Source organism: Miniopterus schreibersii (genome assembly GCF_964146895.1).
Source record: "Miniopterus schreibersii genome assembly, chromosome: 16".
NCBI lineage: Eukaryota > Metazoa > Chordata > Mammalia > Chiroptera > Miniopteridae > Miniopterus > Miniopterus schreibersii.
Genome location: NC_138116.1, coordinates 44,156,907 through 44,180,374, shown reverse-complemented (window position 1 = coordinate 44,180,374; position 23,468 = coordinate 44,156,907). Strand labels below are relative to the sequence as shown.

Sequence of the window (23,468 nt, the reverse complement as noted above, 5' to 3'; positions counted from 1 at the left end):
GGATAATTGACTGAGAGGGAATGTGGGGGAGCTGATGGAGGAGAGAGGAATTTGCTGGTTTCTTTTTCATGCCTTGGGCCTTAAGTCTTGATAGAGGCCTGAATAGCACATTGATCACACTCTGTTGGAACAAGGAGATACTATCCAATGTCTTACATTCTTGCTGGGATTTCTGTTTTGGGTTACAGGGACGTGAACACCACCATCATGGAGCTCCTGATTATGGTATATGCTTGTAAGACCTCTTGTGCCAAAAGCATTATTGGTGTGATTCCCTACTTCCCTTACAGCAAACAGTGCAAGATGAGAAAAAGAGGCTCCATTGTTTCTAAATTGCTGGCTTCAATGATGTGCAAAGCTGGTAAGAATGGCAGATATTTGGTAATTAATTGGGACCCTGGAGTTTTATTTTTACCTTAGAAACTGTAAAGCATTTTTAAGACTAAATTGGAATGCTGAACAAAGTAAAAATAGTGATACAGCTTTTAATTAATTAATTAGTTTATTTTTAAAGATTTTTAAATTGATTTTTTTAGAGAGAGAAGGGAGAGAGGGAGAGAAAAACCCATCCACTGAGAGAAACATCAATCGGCTGCCTCCTGCGCACCACCTACTGGGGATTGAGCGAGCAACCCAGGCTTGTGCCCCACTGGGAGTCAGCAACCTTTCATTGTACCAGTGCATGGGACAGCGTCCAACCAACTGACCTACACTGGTCTGGGCTGATACAGCTTTTATTGTTATTATTTTTTAACTTTATTGTTGAAAGTTTTATAGATGTCCCCTGTTTTTTTCCCCAGTGACCCCCCTCCCCAGGCCTTTACCTCACTATTGTCTGTGACCATGGGTTATGCATATATGCATATAAACTCTTTGGTTAATCTCTCCCCCCCCATTCCCACCCCCCCGCCTTCCCTCTGAGATTCCTCAGTCTGTTCCATGCTTCTATGCTTTGTTCAACAGTTTATTTTGTTCATTAGATTCCATATATGAGTGAGATCATGTGCTACTTGTCTTTCTGATACAGCTTTTAAAGTTAACTAATTTATGAGAAAACAGTGCAGAGAATTCTCTGCTGTTCTCAACTCCCCCAAACTCAAAGATAACTAGAACGACTTATTTTTTTCCTCAATTCTTTGTTTAAAAATTATAATGAAATGACAAGTTATAATCATATTAAGTAATTTTTAAAGTGGAGAAAAGGCATGCTGAACCATCTGCTTTAACATGGCAACTACTTCTATTATTTTATTTATTTTTAAATATGTCTTTATTGATTTCAGAGAGAGGAAGGGAGAGGGAAAGAGAGAGAAACATCAGTGATGAGTCATTGGTCGGCTGCCTCCTGCATGCCTCCTACTGAAGATGGAGCCCGCATCCCAGGCATGTGCCCCAGCCGGGAATCGAACGGAGATCTCCTGGATCCTAGGTCGATGATCAACTGCTGCGCCATTCCAGCTGGGCTTTATTAGTATTTTTTAATTTATTTTTTTATCCTAACTTAAGGAGAATATTTTTTCCATTGATTTTTAGAGAGAGTGGAAGGGAGGAGTGAGGCGGGGGAGAGCAAGAGAGAGAGGTGTGACAGACACATCGATGTGACAGAGACACAATAATTGGTTACCTCCCATGTGTGCCCCTACCGGGGCCAGGGATATGACCTGCAACCCAGGTATGTACCCTTGATTAGGAATCAAACCTGTGACCCTTCAGTGTGCAGGCCAACGCTCTAACCACTGAGAACACTGGCCAGGGCAGCACAGCAACTACTGTTATTTTAGTCTCTTCCCTTTCCCAAGACAGGTTGGTATACTTTGTAAACTAGGTGTATTATTTTGTGTTGTGCGTTTTCAGGTCACATCCTAAGTGTCTCCCCCTTGTTTCTAAATAATCTTCAGAGTTGTTATTGTGTTTATGTGTGTGCATATATGTATATGATTATAGAAGGTACATATCTCAGAGCATTTGCACAGAGAGAAAAGAAAAAAGAGTCCTCGTATCACTGCATTTTATCACAGACACTTACTATAGAATAAATTTTCTACTGCAGCATTCCAAAGAAGGCAAAAATAAAACAAAATTTTATGAAACCCAAACCCCAGCAACCTCATGAGCATGCCCCATTGAAACTGATAGGGAGCTAGCTGAAGGGAGCAGCAGGCTGGCTCACTGAACCTTCCAGAAAGGTTCTGCCCCTCTCCTCCAGCCTTGCTCCGGGGCAGAACATTAGGCCTACTTTCCTGCTCTTTGGGAAAGTTTTGTTTTTAAAATTTTTCCAATTGAATTTTTCTTACACTTTTATAGTGATTATTTCAAATATTCTTTAATGAGCCAGTGGGTGAAGGCTCCTCGTTTTCTCCAGTTACAGGCCTGTACAGTTTGCCTTCATCTCTTAAGACAGTATTTGTTTTATTATGGTTTTGCCATGCCTATTAAGGAAACTTCAAGGAGATATAATTTGCTGTAATATAATTTTATCAGAGACATTTATTTGTTACTATTATCTTCGCTATTTTAAGACATTAAATTCATGTGAAAATCCTGCATCTCTGTGTAAGAAAAACCACCCAGTCTTTGCCTCTTGAGTAGGGAAAGTCAGGTCCTTAGTTCTCTATCTCCTGCATGTCTCCTTTACTACTCACACAGAACACTTCGCTTCTGACACTTTTGGTCACCAAATGTGTAGTTTTCCCCCAAACCTAGCAGTTCTCTATGACATCAGCTGGGTGCCCTACAATTTAACTAAATTCTGACACTATTTACCTGGAGATAGTGTATGATCCCACAGATAAAGGGCTCAGTTTCACAAAACTGCCCCCACCCCCTTCAGATGCCAATTGCAAGTTTAGATTGTTACCTGTGCTTCTGTCCAATCAGCAATAAATCTGAAGTTTTCACCATTCTCTTCTTGGGTTCGATTAATTTGCTAGAGAGGCTCATAGAACTTAAGAAAACGGCTTACTTATTGTTTACCAGTTTATTATAAAGAGATAAATTAATAATACAGATGAACATCCAGGTGGAAAAAGTGTAGGGCATGTATGTGGGACTAAGGGGCATGCAGCTTTAGTGCCCCCTCAGGGTGTGCCACGCTTCCAAGCGCCTCCACCTGTTCGCCAGCCTGGAAGGTCTCCAAGACCCGTGATGTTGGGATTTGATGGAGCTTCCTTGTAGGCGTAATCAATCATTAACTCCAACTCTAACCCCTCTGCCCTCTCTGGAGAAAGGAGGAGGGGCTGAAAATTCCAGACTTCTGATCATGGCTCGTGTCTCTGGTGATCAGCCCCGCCATCCAGGAGCCCACCCAGCGTCAGCTCATTAGAACAACAGATGCTCCTGGTGTCTTGTTACTTAGAAAGTCACAAGGGTTTTAGGAGCTGTGTGCCAGGAACCAGGGATAGAGACAAATATATATATATATAAAATCTTCTGTTATCTCACAATCTCATACTAAAATATCTGAGGTATAAAGATGATGAATTTTTTTGGTCAGAGCAGTTTTTAATAGTAATTTATCACATATAGTATCCTATTTTACATAGTACTTATTTAATACAGTGGAACTGGTTATTAAACTATTTATGTGTTTGTGTCTGCTTTATTTTCAAAGGCCTGACACATCTTATTACTATGGATTTACACCAGAAGGAAATTCAGGGCTTCTTCAATATTCCTGTTGATAATTTAAGAGCATCTCCCTTCTTATTACAGTATATTCAAGAAGAGGTAAGCAAGCTCAAACTATTTTACTTTAACATTCTGTTTAAGGTTGAAAGACATTTCCAAGTGCTTGGGCTGTCCATAAAGGACTAAAGCTTGATATATTCTGCTTAAAGTAGTATTTACTTTATAAATGTCACTCACTATATTTTAAAATTCTTAATCATTAATTTACTTTCTTTTGCTAAGTTCATAAGATTGGTTTTTTTTTTCTTTTGGACCTCAGAATTGGATTAGTCATGATCGTGCCAACTCACTCTCATCATTGGTCCATGTGTGATCCTGGTCCTGTTTTGTGTATCCATCTCTCTACCTTATCTCTCTGTCTGTCCATCTATAGTAGTTAGCATCCATGGTACTACCACCCAGCAAGTAAACTAGAATCATCATAACAACTTACAGTCCCTCATGTGGTCCTCTCTGTTCCATCCCCTGCCCCCTCCCACCTGAGGAAGCCATCATCCTGAATCTTGATTCATCTTTCTCCCAGTTTCCTTTTTATATAGTTTTATCTCATTCATATATAGAAATATATACAGTATATGTTATTTAAAGACAAAAACACAAAAAATATATTTTTAAGCTTTACCAAAAAGAATCAAACTGTAATCTCCCAGGAATTTTTCACTTGATGTTACATGAGTAAGAATAATCCATATTGTGTGTCATAGTTCATTTTTTTTTTTTTGAAAGAATCGTTTATTGATTTTTAGAGAGAGAGAAATATTGATGTGAAAGTGTAACATTGATCAGCTGCCTCCTGCATGCCCTTTACGGGGGATCGAGCCTGCAACCTGGGCATGTGCTCTGACAGGAACTGAACTGGCAACCTTTCACGGGATGACAACCAACTGAGCCACACCGGCCAGGGCCCAGTTAATCCATTTTGACTACTGAGAAATACTTACTGTGCAGCTGTTATCACAATTTATTGATAAGGTTTTAGCTGTTTTGATAGTGCTCCTGTGAATGTTCCTACATGTCTGTATCTTGGTGCCTGGCCATGTGGCTCAGCGGTTGAGCATCGACCTATGATCCAGGAGATCTCAGTTCGATACCCAGTCAGGGCACATGCCCAGGTTGCGGGCTCGATCCCCAGTGTGGCGTGTGTATCATCATTGATGTTTCTCTCTCTCTCTCTCTCTCTCTCTCTCCCCCCTCTCCCTTCCTCTCTTTGAAATCAATTAAGACATATTTAAAAAAAAAAAAAAGTGTATCTTGGTTATATACCTAGGGTTGAATTGCTAGGTTGTATGGTGTGTGAATGTTTAATTTTTCCAACTTACATTCCCACCAGCAGTGGATCCTGTGGATCCATTTTTGTTTCAATAGTTATATTAACAGAATTTAAAATTTTTGCCAGTTGAATGGCTACGTCACTTTGATGGATATATCTCTGATGACTTATGCAGTTGAACATCTCTTAAATGCTTTTTCTTCTGTGAAAAAGTTCTTAATGCCTTTTTTTTGTTTCTCTGTGGGCTATAGACATTCTTTTTTTCTTTTTTAAATATATCTTTATTGATTTCAGAGAGAGGAAAGGAGAGGGAGATAGAAACATCAATGATGAGAGAGTCATTGATTGGCTGCCTCCTGCACGCCTCCAACTGGGGATTGAGGCCACAACCTGGGCATGTGCCCTGACGGGAAATCGAACCCCGATCGCCTGGATCCTAAGTCGACGCTCAACCGCTGAGCCCCTCCCAGCCGGGCCTTTTTTTATTTTTAATTCTAGCTATATGTTAGTATTTGTTTTACATATGTCTCTCAGTTTGTATCTTGTCTTTTAGTTTTCTTTAGGGAGTCTTGATAAGCAGACATATTAAAAATTTTTTTCATTGAGGGTGAAATTCACATAACAAAATTCACCATTTGAACACAAACAATTTAGTTGTTTTTAGTACAGTCACAGTATTGGGCAGCTGTCACCTCTGTCTAGTTCTAAAACCTTTTCATTACCCCAGAGCAACACCCCATACTCGTTAAGTAGTCACTCCCCATTCTTCCTATCCTTCATCCCCTGGCAGCCACTACCCTGCTTTCTGTCTCTGTGGGTTTGCCTGTTCTGGACAGTTCATACAAGTGGAATCATACCTGATCCATTTATCAATCATATGTGACCTTTTGTGTTTGGCTTCTTTTACTTAACATAATGATTTTGAGGTTCATCAACATTATAGCATCTATGAAGACTTCATTACTCTGTACCAGAATCTTTTAAGGAAATTGTGAAGAGGATGGCTACAAATACATTTTTACTGTGTCTGTAGAGATCCCATCGTGTATCATCAGTTTTTAAAAGAGGAACTTCCAGAGTTACCCTGTTTCTGATTGAGGTGCCCCCCCACAGTGTTCTTACTGTCTTCATATCAGGCCATTCTCATTATCACAGAAATGAGAGATGGCAGATAATGGACAGCCAGGGACGTGGGAGGGGTATTAGCAAAGGAGTTTTGAGAGGGCAGTTAGATTCTTCGTGGTTCCACAAGTGGCCTGATGGTGTTTTCTCTTCATGGTTCAGAGAAAAGTTATTACAGAGTTTGAAAGTCATACTGATAATGAGTAATCTTTTTCTAAAAAATGAAATTTTATATTTGCATTGGCGTTGTAGGGAAAGGTGTGTTTGTTTATAGCAATTCTGACAGCAGTGATAAAGCACCAGCTTCCCTGGGCCACCAGCCTACTCCTGGGCCCCTCTGCAGAGGGAGCCCTTGTCACCAGCTTGCTTTGTGTCCTGTATCCTCTTAGGTCTTTCTCTCTGTATTTACCTCCTTGTCTATATACCAGCGATTTTCCACCTTTTTCATCTCATGGTACATAAACTCATGACTAAAATTCTGTGGCACACCAAAAATATGTTTTTTGACAATCTGACAAAAAGTATAATTTTGATTCATTCACCCTGGGCGGCTATTGTTGGGTTGGCTGTTGTCATTTTTTATTTGACAATCTAAGGGGAAAGAGGTCAGTGCCCCTGACCAAATAGGTATTGTATGTTTTAAAAATTCTTGTGACACCCCAGTTGAAAATTGCTGCTATACACACGTAGTTGTACATACTGATTTGTGGGTCCTTTTTAAAAAAAACATTGACATACTGTTTGTGTTGTTCTGCAACTTGTTCTTTCCTTTCTTTCCCCTGCTGGCATGTGAAGGTCTTTCCATGTTAAGATACATAGGTTTACTTCTCTATAATTGCTACATAGTGCCATAGTATGTATTCCTTAGTTTAGAACAGTGACATCAAATAGAACTTTCTGTGATAATGGAAATGTTCTATCTGCTGTCCGGTATGGCGACCACTAGCCAGCTCGTGACTGAGTCCTTGAAATGTGCCTAGTGTGCCTGGAGAACTGAATCTTTCATTTCATTTAAGCGTAATTGATTTAAATAGCTACATGTTTAGATGTTTTAAAGTGCAAGAGTAAAATAACCATTTTTTTCCACCATTTCCCTCTTGATTGGATATTAAGTGGCTTTAAGTTTTCTTTAAATTGAAATATTTTATTCTTAAAGTATATGTATTTTAAATAATGCTGCATTGGACATTCTTGTACCAACCTTTCTGAGTACTTACATGAATTTTTTTTCTGAGATACATTAAGTAGAATTGCTTGATTGAAAAGTATCTAAATTTAAAAATTTTATAATAGACACTGCAAAAATTGCAAATTTTCTGAAAATTTAATAGATATTGTAAAAATTGCAATTATCTCAAGGGGCTGTATTAATTTTTACTCTCCGTAGCAGTGCATATGGCAGTACCTGTTTCCCCAGGCATTAATTTTGCTAATTTAGTGGACAAAACAACACTACCTTATTTGAATTTTTTTACTCCCCTGATTTCTAGTGTGATTGAGCATCTTATCATGAGGGAGTATTTTTCGGGGGGGGGGGTGTGTGGAGACAATTTCCCCCATCTAAAATAGTGTTTTGTCTTTTTGCTGTGGTTTTGGAATTTCAGCAGGGTGCATCTGGGGTGGATCTTTTTTCCACTCATCTCACTATAGATACTCAGTGGGTCCCTTTCATTCTCTGGGAATTTTATTGTTGTTGTTGTTCTTTCCTTTGGGAACTGTTATTTGTAAATTTTGGATATAGTCTCTATTGTTTAACTTCTTTTTTCAAGTTTTGTGTTCTTATATCCCTCATTGTGGGGAAATTCCATGGCCTGCTCTCCCAGGTTTGTTCTTCAGCTATGTCTGTAGCCAGCCAGCTATTGAGTTTCTTTTTTGGACCATAATCACTTCCACCTCTTGTATTTCTTTTTGATTCTTTTTCATAACACCTTGTTCTTTCTTTATGCATATGTTTTTCTGCTTTAACTTTTGAGGAGAAAATAGACCTATTTTTACTAAAGAGTCCTTTCTTAACTGTTTCCTCGGTTATTTATTCTCTTGGCTGAGTTTAGTGCTGTTTGATGTCATGTGATAAGGCAAGGAAGTACATAAAACAGTTTAGAAAGATTTCTAGCAAAAATAAAGGAAGTGCCTAAGTAGAAATGTTTTTTTACTACCTTACTCACTGACAGTGTTGGATAAATTAGGCTTTCCTGTAAGAACATCTGATCCCTGTGGTTATGCTAGGTATATCTATAATACAGCCTCTCCAGATTAATCAGTTTTTTGTTTGTTTACTAAGTATTTGTTCTTTAGCGCTTCCCACATGCTAGGTATTGTCCAGGGTGCTAGTTTTTATTTTAAGTATTTATATTAAAATTCATTGATCTGGCATAACTGTGAGAAAAAGCAATGGGGATATATTTGAATAAAATGATATAATTTAACGAAGTGATTAAATTTCAAGAACATAAAATATTGAAAATACTAAACTGCCAAGATGAAGTCAGGAATAAACTACTGTGCCCTGGCCGGTCTGGCTCAGTTGGTTGAGTGTCGTCCATGCACCAAAGTGTTGCGGGTTCCATTCCCTGTCAGGGCACATGCCCACGTTTGGGGCTCGATCCCCAGTCGGGGGGGTGTGGGAGGCAGCTGATTGATGTCTCCTGTCGCATCATTGTTTTTCTCTCTCCTTCTCCTTCCCCTCTCTAATAAAAAAATAAATAAATAAATAAAAAAAAAAAGAAACTATTCAGCTTAAAAATAACTGTCTTCTAAACTCTCAGAAGTTGATAATGGCAATATCGTCAATTATAACTACACTAGCACAGATCACTTCAAGTGTTCAGCTGTTGACTCCAGAGCACACTGATACTTTAGTTCTTTCCTTAAGGGCTCTTAATATCCTTGTAAAACAGCAGTGGGCTGATTGTCTTTTAACAAATTGGTTTCTTCAATATATGACTAAGATGCGGTAAATAGTCGTTTGTTTGGATGCACTAATTTGGAATTTGACAATTACAGTACCTTGGATTCAGACTGGATGGATATCACCCTTGCACTATGAAATGATAGCTTCCTGAGACCGACTATAAAAATGTCCTTATACCACATCATCAGTGTTTGCTGATAGAAATGAGCTAATCACCGATTAGCCCGAGTTTTTTCTTCAAAGAGGTCTCTGAGGCTTGTGCCTTAATAATACTTTTTCCCAGGTGGCATTTCTTTGTTTTCCAAAAGGGAAATTGACTTTGAACTTTTCTCGGAAAATTTTCAAGTGACCGGATGACATTTTTGAGTCGGATGCACTCTTCCCTTTTTTTGTTAACCCTCACCCAAGGATGTTTTTCCCATTGCTTTTACAGAGAGTGGAAGGAAGGTGGGGGAGAAAGAAACATCGATGTGAGAGAGACACAGTGACTGGTTGCCTCTGGCACGTGCCCCAACCTGGGGCTGGGGGTGAGCCTGCAGCCCTTCCGTGCCGGGCCCATGCTCTAACCACTGAACCACACCGGCCAGGGCTGCACTATTCCTTCTTATTGATTGCTGGGTGTTAGTGTGCATAGCCTTGTGAATTCATGGCAGTAATTCCTGACCTCTCGTCTGTCACAGATCCCGGATTACAGGAATGCAGTGATCGTAGCCAAATCTCCAGCCTCAGCCAAGAGGTAGGTGGGATCCATCCACATCCAGGGATCTTCATCAGATCCCGGGTGTTCTGGATTCAACCTCAGTTCCCACTGGTGTCCCTTACTTTTATTCTGTGGACTGATAGTTTAAAAGATTATCTGCTGACTTCATTTATTAAGTGATGATTAGATTTCCTTTTTTTTTCAACTCTAGTCTGTGACCACCAGTCATATTTCTTTACCAAAGCCATCCAGGTCTGGGGAATCCCAACCTAGTGCTTCCTTCACTCTCAGGTTGGCGGCTGCTTGTTGATCTTCCAATCTGACACTTATAAGACTAGCAAATATACTTTGTAGTTGTTTACTGCCTTGAACTCAGTAATTTATTAACAGAATTGTATCCAGCCCGGTGGTATGTGTTAAAAGGTGACATTTTACAAAACTAAAACACCCTGAGGCATTTCAGATGGGGCAGTGCTGAGAGTCACATGTAATCTGGAGTAACTGATGAGTCAGTAATACAGTACTTAAAGTTGTATTTGGGCTGAGAGGATTTCATGTACCAATGTTTTCTGGAGAAGCCACTCCATTGGAGAAGGAAAGAACAAAATCAGATGTAGCAAGGAATAGTCTTTTTCCTAGAAAGTCTCTTTTAAAATTATTTTCCACAATTGAATACCTTTGCTCACTGGATCACTGTTGAGTCCTGTGGAATGAAAGAAAACATAGGTACCTCCCTCCTGGACCCATGGACTGTTAATTTTGAAGGATGAAGGAGAGCTTGCACATAGTAAGCCATTGGTTTAGAAGGGTTACAGATAAGTAGTTTTCCATTATAAATTAAGAATGACATTTAGTGTATTAATTAGGTTGGCATTTGTGATAAGCCATGAAGTTGCCATGTTCTTAGAGCCAACCTCCTAGTGTAGCCAGGGCTGTGCCCACATACCCTTCCTTCAAGAAGCTGTATCATCAGAGCTCACATTGTCCATTTGATTAAGTCTTAGTAAACTATGACTCATTTTGGAATGTAAACATTTCAAACAACTTTTTTAAACATTTGTGCAAAGGCTGAACTAATTTTAATGTAGTAACTTATTTTTCTCTGATGTACAGACTTATAAAAAGTTAAGGTAAAAAGCACACAGTGTCCAAGTAACCATTTAAAGTATACAGTTCACTGGCGTCGGGGCATTCGCAGTGTTGGCAGCCCCTGCCTCACTGCGGAGCACCCTGTGCGCTCTGCGCAGTCGCTCTCCATCCCTCCCCCAGCCCTGCCACCCAGTCATCTTTTCTGTCTCTGGATTCGCTTATTCTGGATATTTCATGTAAATGGAATCATACAGTATATGGCCTTTGGTGTTTGGTTTCTTTCACTTGGCATAATGTTTTTGAGGACCATCTATGTGTTGGTATTTCACTTCTTTTCATAGCTAAATAATATTCCATGGATGTACTGTACTTTATTCAGCCATTGATGGACATTGGGGTTGTTTCCACCTTTTGGCTATTTTGAATAGTACTGCTGTGAACATTTTGTTTATAAGTTTCTGCATTGACAAATGTTTTCATTTCTTGTAGATGTATACCTAGGATTGAAATTGCTAGGCCATCGTAATTCTGTTTACAGTTTTGAGGGACTACAAAACTATTTTCCATTTTACAGTATCACCAGCAATGTACCAGGGTCCTAATTTCTCTACATTATTACCATCTATATTACATTAGATGATTATAGTCGTCTTAGTGAGTATGAAATGGTATCTTGTTGTGGCTTTTTGTTTGTTTGGTTACTCCTCACCCAAGGATACTTTTTCCATTCACTTTTAGAGAGAGTAAGAGGAGGGAGGGAGAGAGAAACATCGATGTGAGAGAAGACACATCGATTGGTTGCCTCCCAAATGGGCCCCGCACAGGCCGGGCATCGAACCTGCAACCCAAGTACATGCCATTGATCGGGAATTGAACCCAAGACCCTTTGGTGCTCAGGCCAATGCTCTAATCACTGAGCAACACTGGCCAGGACTCTCATTGTGGTTTTGATTTGAATTTTCCTAATGATGATGATGTCGAGCATCTTTTCGTGTGCTTGTGGCCATTAGTATATGTTTGGAGAAATGTCTACTCAAATCCTTTGCTTATTTTTAAATTGGGTTGTTTGTCTTTTTGTTGTTGAGTTGTAGGACTTCCTTATATATTCTAAATACTAGACCTTTATCAGATGTATGATTGGCAGACATCTTACTCCATTCTGTAGGTTGTCTTTTCCCTCTCTTGGTGATGTCCTTTGATGTACAAAAGTTTTTAATTTTTGTGAAGTCTAATTTAGCTTTTTTGTTGTTGTTGCTTGTCCTTTGGCATCGTATCTAAGGATGCAGTGCTAAATTCAAGGTCGTTACCTTTTGCCCCTATGTTTTCTCTTAATAGTTTAGTTTTAGCTCTTATATTTAGGTTGTAGAGCTATTTTGAGTTAATTTCTGTATGTGGAGTGAGGTAGGTGTTCAGCTTCTTTCTTTTCCATGTGATTATCCAACTTAGTTGTCCAGCACCCTTTGTTGAAAAGACTGTTCTTTCCCTTGGATGACTTTGGCACCCATGTTAGAAATCAATTGGCTGTAGATGTTTGCATTTATTTCTGGACCCTCAGTTCTATTCTGTTGTCTGGATGCCAGTACTACTCTGTTTTGATTGCTATAGCTTTGTAGTAACAAATAGATCAAACAATCAGAAGTGGGTGGAAGTTGGAGTATAGACCTTTTACATGTCCTCCATTAACACGAAGAGGCAGGTGGCCACTGGGCTGGTGAGTCTTGACTGCACTAGGCCTCCTCTGACACCGCCTGGTGGAGGGAGGAGGAAGGCACCTCTTTCCTGCTGAGTTGGGGTGAAGTCCAGGTTTCACTCTCCACTGACACTGGTAGGTGGGGGCTCATTACCGCTGAGTAGGGATGAAAGTTCCAGCTTCTTACTTGGCCTTCTCTTCATCCCGCAGGGTTTGGGGTGCATCACTGTAGCTTGGGAAGGGAGGAAGTATAGACCCTTTACTTGGTTTTCACTCCTGTCGGGGAGGGATGCAGCCGCAGTGTTTTCTGTGATATCTGTCTGGAGTAGGGCAGTTTCTGTCTTCTTAAAGCTTTCTGACTTGTGAGGCTGCTCCTTTCTTGGTCCTTTGGATAGAGAGAGCAGGCTCTTTTGGGGCTGTGTACCCATTGGCATTTTTGGGTTGCCTGCTTCTCCAGCTGCAAGTCTGGAATAATGCAAAAAGAAAGCCCAGAGGACTCACCACCATGTCATTTCCTCAGTCCTGAGGTCCCTGGCCAGTCTGCTTTCTCCTCTCTACCATTAGAGTCTTCTTATGTTTGTTTCATATATATAATATTCAGGGTTTTCGTTGTATTTTGTGGGAGGAGTACTCCATCTTAGTGGAAACAGACGTGGCAGCAGTGTACTTTGATAAATTTTTTCCCACTAAATACCAGAAGTTGATGAATTTTGACTCACCTATCTGGGTAGGCTTTTGGTAACTTATAAAATTCTCATTTTACATCTAACATCATGTATTGATGAGATGACTAGATGAGTGGTAGAATTTTTTCCATTGTGGTAGCCTTTTGCTTAGCTTATTTGGCTTTTATTAGTATGACAGGGATGTTTGTCATTTATCCATTCAGATGTTTATTGAGGACCTATTGCACTAAGTCTGATGTAGGCCTAGGAAGATGCCCTCAGGGAGCTTATGTCGTATGTCAGGTGTTTTATTTAGTATTGTGGATCAAATGTTTGTCTCCCCCCCCCCCCCAAGTTCATATGTTGAAATCTTAGTCTTACCCAAAGTGATGGTATTTAGGAGGAGAGGCCTTTCGGAAGTGATTAGGTGATGAAGGTAGAGCCCTTGGATGGGATTAGTGCCTGTATGAGAGGAGATAGAGTTTGCTTTGGCTCTCTGTTCTCTGCCTTCTGAGGATAGGAGAAGGTGGCCATCTGCAAACCAGGAGGCCGTCGATTGGCTGATGCCTTGATCTTGGACTTGTATCTCTAGAACTGAGAAATAAATGTCCATTGTTCAAGCCCCCCAGTCTGTGTGTTCTGCTGAAGTAGCTGGAATAAGAGATCTATATTATCTCATTTGATCTTCTCTACCTAGGAGGTCAGCATTTTCTCTCACAGATGAGGAAACACACCTGAGGGGATGAAGAAACTTACCCAAGGTGATTCAGCCATATGTTGTTTACTGGAAGGTAGCAACACAACAGTGACTTCTTGGAGTTTTCCACACCAGTGATTATGGTATTTGAGTCTTGGCCAAATATGAATGAAATTGATTTGCCCATTTACTTGGTCTTCACTTAACACGTATATCTGATAAAAGACTTATATTTACACTAAATAAAGACTTCTCAAAACTTAATAAGAGAACTGACAACCTAATTAATAAATTGGCAAAAGATAAACAGATCTTTTACTAAAGAGTATATATGGATGGCAGATAAGCACATGAAAAAATGTTCAACACTATTTGCCTTGAGGGAAATCCAAGTTGAAACCACAGTGAAGTACCACTGCAGACCATTAGAATGGATAATATTAAAATGACTAACCACACCAAGTGCTGCTGAGAATGTAGAACAGGAACTTTCATGGGCATGAAAGGTGCAGGGGTGGGGAACCTTTTTTCTGCCAAGGGCCATTTGGATATTTATAACATCATTTGCAGGCCATACAAAATTATCAACTTAAAAATGAGCAATGAAAAAAACTAGATTTATTGAATTTCGAGTCCCGCTTGCGGTTGCCTTTGCAGGGCCAGACCAAATGATTTCGTGGGCCATACACAGCCTGCAGGCTAGACGTTCCTCACCCCTATAATCACTTTGGTGGTTTTGTGTGTCTTTTGAAATATGTTTTTATTGATTTCAGAGAGAGAAAGGGAGAGGGAGAGAGATAGAAACATCAACGATGAGAGAGAATTATCGATCAACTGCATCCTGCATGCCCCCTACTGGGGATGGAGCCCACAACTCGGGCGTGTACCCTGACTGGGAATCAAACCGTGACCTCCAGGTTCATGGGTTGAGGCTCAATGACTGAGCCACACCAGCTGGGCTGGTTGTTTTTGAAAGAGTTAAGTATATGCCTACCATATGATTTAGCCATTCTACTCTTAGGTATTTACCCAAGAGAAAAGAAAGCATAAGTCCATACAAAGATTTGTATGTGAATATTCATAGCAGTTTTGTAATAACTCAAAACTGGAAACAACTCAAAAGTCCATCAACCAGTAAATGGACAAACTGTGAGAGACCCATACAACAGACTGTTACTCAGCAATGTAAAGGGATGGCCTGTTGATGTACAGTATATCATGGATGGATCTCCAAAGCGTTACGTCGAATGAATGAAGTAAGACACAAGAGACTACATACTCTGATTCCACTTATGAAATCTGTGGTGACAGAAAGCAGATCTCTAATTGCCTGGTGCTTGAAGGAGAAAATTACAGAGGGGCACAAGGAAACATTTGTCATGATAAATACTTTCATTGTGTTGGTTGTGCTAATGTTTATATGGATATCTACATGCATCAGAGTTTATGAAATTAAAATAGCTTAAATATGTGCAGTTAATTGTATATCAATTACACCTTAATAAAACTTAAAAATTGATGCTTAATACTTTGAGTTTTTAATGCACTTTGTCTCATGGTTTGTTTTCACTATAAAGTAGAAAATTAGCACTTACAAGTGAGGAAAGCGAGGCTTAGAGGAAGTTAATTAACTTATGCAGGCTCACTTAGTTGGCTGAGTGCAGACCAGGGCCCCTGCTGCCCACCCATTGGTGCCCATTGCCAGAGGGACGTGTTTATCACATGGGGCTCCACACTTTGTGCTGGAGTCTAGGACTCTGAGATTATTTTATTCTCTTTTTTCATTAATCCTTTGGGAAACTACTTTTATTCATGTTCTTTTAATGTTTCTTCCATTGACATTAACAGAAGACAGGTGCTGCATGATTTTTGAATTGTCTCATGGTCTCCCTCAGGGCACAGTCTTTTGCTGAGCGCCTTCGACTGGGTATTGCAGTGATTCATGGAGAAGCTCAGGATGCTGAGTCCGACTTGGTGGATGGACGGCATTCCCCGCCCATGGTCAGGAGTGTGGCTGCCATCCACCCCAGCCTGGAGATCCCTAGTAAGTGTGCTGCTCCTTTTTTGCTTCCCTCTTTGGTTTTAAGGCTGACTTAATTTTTTTCAAATGTGAATTACCTCTTCTCTTTCTGTTTTTTAAGTTGACAAAATACTTTTCCTGGCCTGGTTGTAACAAATGCACTTCTGATGGCTCCGTGGACTGTAGAGCCTTTCAAAAGCAGTTTGTCTGGTTATAGCCAAACTGTGAAAGTGCTCAAGCTGTGTCACTTGAGGGAATTTCATTCATTCAGTAATATATTTTGTAGTTTAACACAAGCACAAGTTGTTCGCTCCGGCGTTATTTTATTGCAGAATACTGGAGGAGCCTGACTGGCTTATCAGAGTGGGCTGAGTAAACGGTGTTGTATCAGTGTATCTAATCATGCAGCTCTTCTTTCTGTTGTTAACCCTCACCCACATGTGTTTTTTCCATTGGTTTTCTTTAGAGAGAGTAGAAGAGAGGGCATGAGGAAGGGGGGCGGGGAGAGAGGAGAGAGAGAAACATTGATGTGAGAGAAGACACATTGACGGGTTGCCTCCCGGACATGCCCCGATCGGGGCCAGGGATCAAACCTGCAACCCAGGTATGTGCCCTTGACTGGGAATCCAACCCGAGACCTTTGGTACGCAGGCTGACGCTCTAACCACTGAGCCAAACTGGCCAGGGCTAATTATGCAGCTCTTTGAAATAATTAAGACTATCTGGAAACGAGATAACCTGTGGGATGCATATAAATAAGGCAGAATATGAGAGTGTATATTCACCTTTGTGCAAGGACCAGGAAGAACTGTGAAGGATGAAAATTGTTATGATGGGCTGGTAAGATTTATGTGTGAATTGGGTTTTGTTTTTAAGAAATTTGCCTCATGCTTTAATATTTTTTCAATTAAAAAAAAATACTGCCTTTGAGTCTGTTGGGGAGGAAAAACTATTCTTCTATCCTCTTTACATTCAGTACCTAGGGATCTGAATTTGTCTTAGTAACAGAAAAGACAGCTTTTTTTTTTTTTAAGGTAGAAAAAACAGACTTTATTTAGTAAATGTTGCATTGGGGAGAAAGACATCTCACTGTAGAACTGGGCTCAGCTCTGAATATAGCAAGGCCCAATGGAGATTGAGAGCCAAGAAACTGGTTGGGGGAGGGAGGGGTCAGTGATAGAAAATCACTAAGAGGGGGAGGCATCAGGGGTAGGGGGAATTCTTGCTAAACTGACCTAATGAAATTCTTGCTAAAAGAAGGCCTGGGGGATAAGATGAGTTCAGGAATTCCAGCCTGAGGACAAAGCCCAAGGGTTAGTCCAGGTTGAGAAAAGGGCTTACAGGAGTCGGACCACACTTTGGCTAAGGTCATAGTCTTTGTTACTATTACAACTTTATCACACTGAACTGAAATACTTTTTAAACAATTTTTAAAATAAGTTTAATCACTTTTATTTTAATAAAATTACATAGGCATTGATATATTTCCTATCACGCTGGCAACAAGTCAATGAGAATATTATTGCTTAAAATCATGAAGAATTCTCAAACTTGTAAGCATACTCAGGACACGTGGCAGTTGGGAATCGGGGTTCCTGTCCCTATTGGGGCTCACCTGGTGGAGGAGTTGTGGTTGGGAATGTGGCCCCAAGAGCCTGGGTTCACATCCCGACCCCGGCCTTGTGAGCTAGCTGACTTTGGGGGAGCTCCTTAATCTCTCTCTATTTCACTTTCCTTATCTGTTTAGAACAGTATTTGCATGACCCACTAGGCAGAGAGCTTTAGGAAGGTAGAGATCATTTTGAACTTAATGTTGTATTTCTCACAAATAGCACAATGCCTGCCACATGGTGAGCAATCAATAAATGCTTACTAAAGTGAAATTAACTTTTAGAACACAGATTTTAGGAGGAGGTTAGAATTTGGGGCTTATCAATGGTATATACCATTTTAATAGGGGAAGAAGATGAGGAGGACACTTACGGGAAAACAGATGACCTTTTGGGAAGAGAAATGAGACCTCAGGAAATGGATAGGGGTGAGGCTTGGTATGAGGCAGTGTCTGTCTGGGAGTGGTGCTGACTTCTGCTGTAGGAGGGGAGAGTCAGTCTTTGCCTGGTTGTTCCTGGAGAGGATGTATATATAACCAATGAGTTCTTTTGGAGGCTCTGTTTTTAGGCAAATGAGGGATTTTAGGAACTCAGATCCCTTCAGCTCAAAACACTTTTTATGCCACTGTGGAGTATTTTGTACCTCTTCAGGTTCTTGCTCTGTCTACGTACGAGTTTGCTCATTTATACGTAGAGAAGACTTAGAGAAGGAAATAATGTCCTGGGATAGCCATGAAGGAGCTGAGATTGCAGCTGGGCCTTGTGGACCTTGGGTTGCTGAGGTGGAGATAGAAGGTGTTGAAGCATGGGTTAAATCGGGGTGCCAGGACCGCCTGGAGGGCAAGAGGGCAGGCTTTGGAGACAGCGGCTGGGGTTTGTGTCTGGCTAAAGTGTGGCCAGGAAGTACACCACCCTTATTGCCAAAGGTCCTTAGAGGGAAGAGAGAGGGATACGGCAGCAATATTCTGCTGGAGCAGACTGGGGAGGATTTTGAATGCCGTTTAATATACTTACATTGTAAAAAGCTGCGAAGGCTCTCAAGCTGGGGGCAGTTAGTGAGGGGTGGGTATCTTCTCAAGTTCAGGCCTGCATCCATCCATATTGGGATAAATTGCCCGGAGGAGAGGCAAGAAATAGGGGACCCAGATTCGGGAGACTGATGAAGTTAAGCAAGCTCCTGGCGAGAGGGCTTTGGTCTCGCAGTCTGTGCTGGGCTATGTCAGGATATATGGCTCCTGCCCGCTGGCCTGAGGTGTGCTGGGGGCGTGAAGGACACCCACTCTTGATGTGAAAACTATAATGGGAAAGATCTCATTCATCAATTTTTATTGATTGCATGTTAAGATGATATTTTTGATACATTGGATTAAATAAAATATATTTCTAAAATTAATTTCACCTGTTGTGCATTTGTAATGTGGCTTACATTTGTGAGTTAGTGTACAGCAGTGCTCTGGGGTGGGGGGTTGGTGATGGGCTTGTCCTACTTGGAGCCTGTGCTTTTCCACCTTGTGATGGGGTCTAGAGAGGAGGGAGAGCTGGAAGTGGAGCTAGGATTCAGGATTCAGGATTTGTTGATGGAGCTCTCTGCTCATTGGTGTGTGCACTTGTGCTCCAAGGCTGCTGGGTGCTCAGGCCTGTGGCCGGCCCTCCCTCTCAGAGCCCTTGCTGCTCAGTGAGGGGCTTGTGTCAGGAAGCCCTACAATGGCCTCTTGGTCCGTTGGTGGGATGAGCCATTTCCCTGAGCACCAGGGGAAACACATTGCTGTTTGGGGGTTTTGCAGGCTGTGTTCAGGAACTGTCCTCAGTCTGTCTTTAAGTGTGGGCTTAGCTGGTCATTTCTGGACTACAGAAATGGAGCAGCTGTTTTCCCACCTGAAAACGAAGGGATGGGACTGGATGTTCGCTAAGTTCACTCTAATATTCCTTTATCTGTTTAACTTGCTCTTTATGTTTCAGCTTGTTTCATTCATGATTTTAATTTTAATTATAATGTTTCTGTATTTACATTTTGACTCAAGTAGTGATCATTAAAGGACTTTTGGAGGAATATACCAGAATTTTAATTTCACAGATTTTTTTTAATTGATTTTTTTGAGTTGTTAATTTCACTTATCTTAAATGTTGAGCTTTTTTGCATATTTGATGGCTTGTTACCCTATATATAATGCTTGTTTAAGTTAATAGCAAATAGATATTCAGGGAAAATAAGGTATCTCAAATATATATTTTGAGATTTTTGTTATATCAAAGGATTTTGATATTTAGCATTAGATTTAAAAATTATTTTGTATCCTCTGGTTTCTTATAGATAAAGAAGTCTAATCACTGAAATAGTTTTTAATTCAGGCCCGTTATATTTTAATGGGCCTCTTTTCATTTTGCCCTTTCTCATTTCCATAGAGCTGTGAGTCATACTGATTACATGATTGTGCATACTGCTTCTCCCCCCCGATTTATAACATATCTTTTCCCAAGTCATTAAAAACTTTTGTGAACAGCATTTTTCATGGCTGTCTAATATCCCATCTTATGGATGTGGCTTAAACTGAACAAGTGGGGTATAACTGGGTGTGTACATTTCTCCTGGCCTTTGCCAATATAATGTTGCAGTTATGTAGATAAAAAACTTTTTCCATACTTTGGCTTATTTCATTTTACGTTTCTAAAAGTGAGATTGATGAATCAGAGGTATAACTGTTTATACAGTTCTTTGTCAGATTGATTTCCTAAAGGGCTATAGCATTATACCTTTTCACCAGTATTGGGGCCAAGCGCTTGGGAAAAGGAGTGTTGAAAATGTAAAAAAAATTACTTTAGTTTTGGGATTTATCTTGATATTTTTTGACTTTACATTTCTGTCCCCTCTCCCCCGCCACCAACCTAGGTTCACATATTGCATTTAATTGTCACTTGTCTTTAATCTCTTTTAATCTAGAGCAGTGGTTCTCAACTCGGGAGGGAGTGGTGTGAATTATGTCCCCTAGAAGACATTTGGAAGTGTCAGGAGACATTTTTCATTGTCACAATTGAGGGGGGAAATTAGAACCATAGGGCCTTATTATAAACATAGAGTTCTTCCTGTAGGGTACTCGAGATTACATAGAGTGCAAGAACTTCCTTACGCCTGGCCCTCCCACAGATCCTCGTCATCCTGTGGGGTTTGACTAGTACTTACTGCATTGTAGTTTTGATTTGCATTTCCCTAATGGCTGATGATGTTGAATGTCTTTCCATGTGTTGTCCATTTGTTTATCTTTTTTGGAGAAGTGTTTATTCAAATCCTTTGCCCATTTTTAAATTGGGTTGTTTGTCTTTTTATTGTCATAAGAGTTCTTTATATGTTCTCGACAATAGACTTGTCAGACATGATATATGAATATTTTCTCTCATTCTGTAGGTTGTCTTTTTTGTTTCTTGATAGTGTCTTTTGATGCACAAAAGGCTTTAATTTTGATGAAGTTCAGTGTACTTACTTTTATATTTGTTGCTTATCTTTTGGTGTCACATCTAAGAATCCATTGCCATATTCAAGGTCATAAAGATTTATTCCCAGGTTTTCTACTTAAGAGTTTTACAGTTTTAGCTCTTATTTTTAGATCTTTGATCCATTTGGGGTTGATTTTTGTATATGGTGTGAGATAGGGATCCAGGTTCATTTTTTGCATGTGGATATTCAATTTTTGCAGCACCATTTGTTGAAAATACTTTTCTTTCTCCACTGAATGCTTCTGACACCCTTGTGAAAAACCCATTCCAACTGTCCATTGATGGATGAGTAGGTAAAGAAAGTGTGTATATTACTCAGCCATGAAAGAGAAGGAAACCCTCTTGTATGTGACAACATGGGTGGACCTTGAGTATATTATGCTGAGTGAAATAAGTCAGAGAAAGACAAATACTGTATGATCTCACTTATATGTGGAATCTTACAGAACAAAACAAAAACCAAACTCATAGAAACAGAGTAGAATGGTAGTTGCCAGGGGCTGGGGAATGGAGGGAATGGAGAAATGTTGGTCAGAGAGTACAACCTTCCATTTAGAAGATGTGTAAGTTCTGGGGATCTAGTGTATATCCTGGTGACTATAATTGACAATACTGTATTATATACTTAAAAATTACTAAGAGAGTAGATTTAAAATGTTCCCACCACACACACACAAATTTTAATCATGAGAAGTGATGGATATGTTGACTAATCTTTTTGGTAATCATTTTGCAATACATATGTGTATCAAAACATCAGGTTGTACACCTTAAATTCACACAATGTTATATGTGAATTATATCTCATAAAACTGGGAGGGGTAGGCAGGGGGACTAATTGACCATAGGTGTTTAGGTTTATTTCTAGACTCTCAATTCTATTGCATTGATCTATATCTCTATCTTTATGCCAGTACCCACATTGTTTTGATTAATAAAGCTTAATGTCAAATGTAATTAAAAAATTTAAAACTAATAAAGTTTTGTAATACGTTTAAAAATAGGGATGTGTGAGTCTTCCACCTTTATTCTTCCATTTTTTAAAGATTTTGGCTATTGGGTCTTCCATATGAATTTTATTTTCAGTTCATTTCTGCAAAAGAAGCAGTTGGGGTTTTGATGGGTTGCATTGACTCTAGATCACTTTAGGGAGCATTGTGTCTTATACTAAGTTTTCTGATCTATAAACATGGGGTGTCTTCCTGTTTGTTTTCTGTAATTTCTTTTAATGGTGGTTTACAGTTTTCAGTGTGCAGGTCTTTCACCTCCTTGGTTAAATTTATTCCTAGGTATTTATTCCTTTTGATGATTTTTAAGTGGATTTGGTTTTTTAATTTCCTCTTCAGATTGTTCATTGCTGGTGTGTAGAAACAATTGATTTTTGTGTGTTGATCTCGTACCTTGCAACTTTCCTGAATTTGTGTATTGGCTTTGGTAATTTTTTTGTAGCTTCTTTGGTATTTTCTGTATGTAGGATCATGTCATTTGCTAATAGAGATAATTTTACTTCTTTCTATTCACCTGGATGCTTTTTATTTCTTTTCTTGTGGCCTTGCCCTGGCCAGCACATCCAGTCCAGTGTTGAATAGCAGTGATGAAAGTGGGCGTCCTTATCTTGTTCCTGACCTTGGGGAAAGTTTTAGTCTTTCACTAACTATACAATGTTAGCTCTGAGTTTTGTGCGTGTGTTTTATTCTGACCAGTGCTGATTCCTAAAGAAAAGCCCCCAATCACAGTTGTTGGTGATGTGGGAGGAAGGATCGCCATCATTGTGGTATGTAAACCTCTTTTATTATTAATTGTTTTATTTACCATTGTTATTTTGTTAACCTGTTTGTTAATTGTGTGGGGTTAGTCATATGTCCAGGTAAGTCTCATTTGAGTTGGTACCTTGTACTAAACATTTATGTTGGTCCAAAATAGAAAATTGTTATCATTAATTTATTAAAAAATTGCTAACTACTTTGTTAACTAAATAGTGTGCAGCTGTTTGTCATAACATGAGACATTGTTCTGTGATCAAAATAGGATACAAAATTGATTATAACTATTTAAGACACACATCCTCTCACACTTCACCAAAACAGTGCACAAAAGGATTACATTTAATGCCTGTACAGTTTAAATAAGAATAAGATGAATACATGGGTGCTCCCTACTCAGCTTGGAAACCACATTGTTGAGTGCCCTTGTAGCGCCTCCGGCCTTTTCCCTGGTCTCTGTCCTCTGTTCCCTCCAAAGGTTGTCACTACCCTGAGGGTTGTCATTCATGCCCTTACTTGTCCTTGTATTCTACCATGAGTACACGTGTCCGTAAACACTATTGTTTTGTTTTGCGTGGTTTTGATGTTTATATAATGAAGTCTGTGCACTCTGCCTTTTTGTCCTTGCTGCTTTGAGATTTCCTTGTGTGGTACAGTATTCTTTTTCACTGTATGGTGTTCCATGGTATAACTATTACACAACTTATTTATCTGTTCTCTGGGCATTGAACATACAGTCTTTTCTATTTCCAAAT

The 23,468-nt window shown here is 39.8% G+C and overlaps 1 protein-coding gene across 5 annotated transcripts in view; it reads left to right on the top strand.

The window, feature by feature from the left end:
- PRPSAP2 (phosphoribosyl pyrophosphate synthetase associated protein 2) overlaps positions 1-23,468 on the top strand; it is a 50,736-nt gene that overhangs the window by 20,076 nt on the left and 7,192 nt on the right. For 4 of the 5 annotated variants that reach the window (XM_081162690.1, XM_081162694.1, XM_081162691.1 and 1 more), the window contains 5 exons: positions 189-361; positions 3,611-3,726; positions 9,671-9,726; positions 15,727-15,875; positions 22,654-22,724. In XM_081162690.1, coding sequence (XP_081018816.1) covers positions 189-361; positions 3,611-3,726; positions 9,671-9,726; positions 15,727-15,875; positions 22,654-22,724 — 565 coding nt within the window. The remainder of the gene's footprint in view (positions 1-188; positions 362-3,610; positions 3,727-9,670; positions 9,727-15,726; positions 15,876-22,653; positions 22,725-23,468) is intronic. The other variant, XM_081162692.1, reaches the window with a different exon arrangement.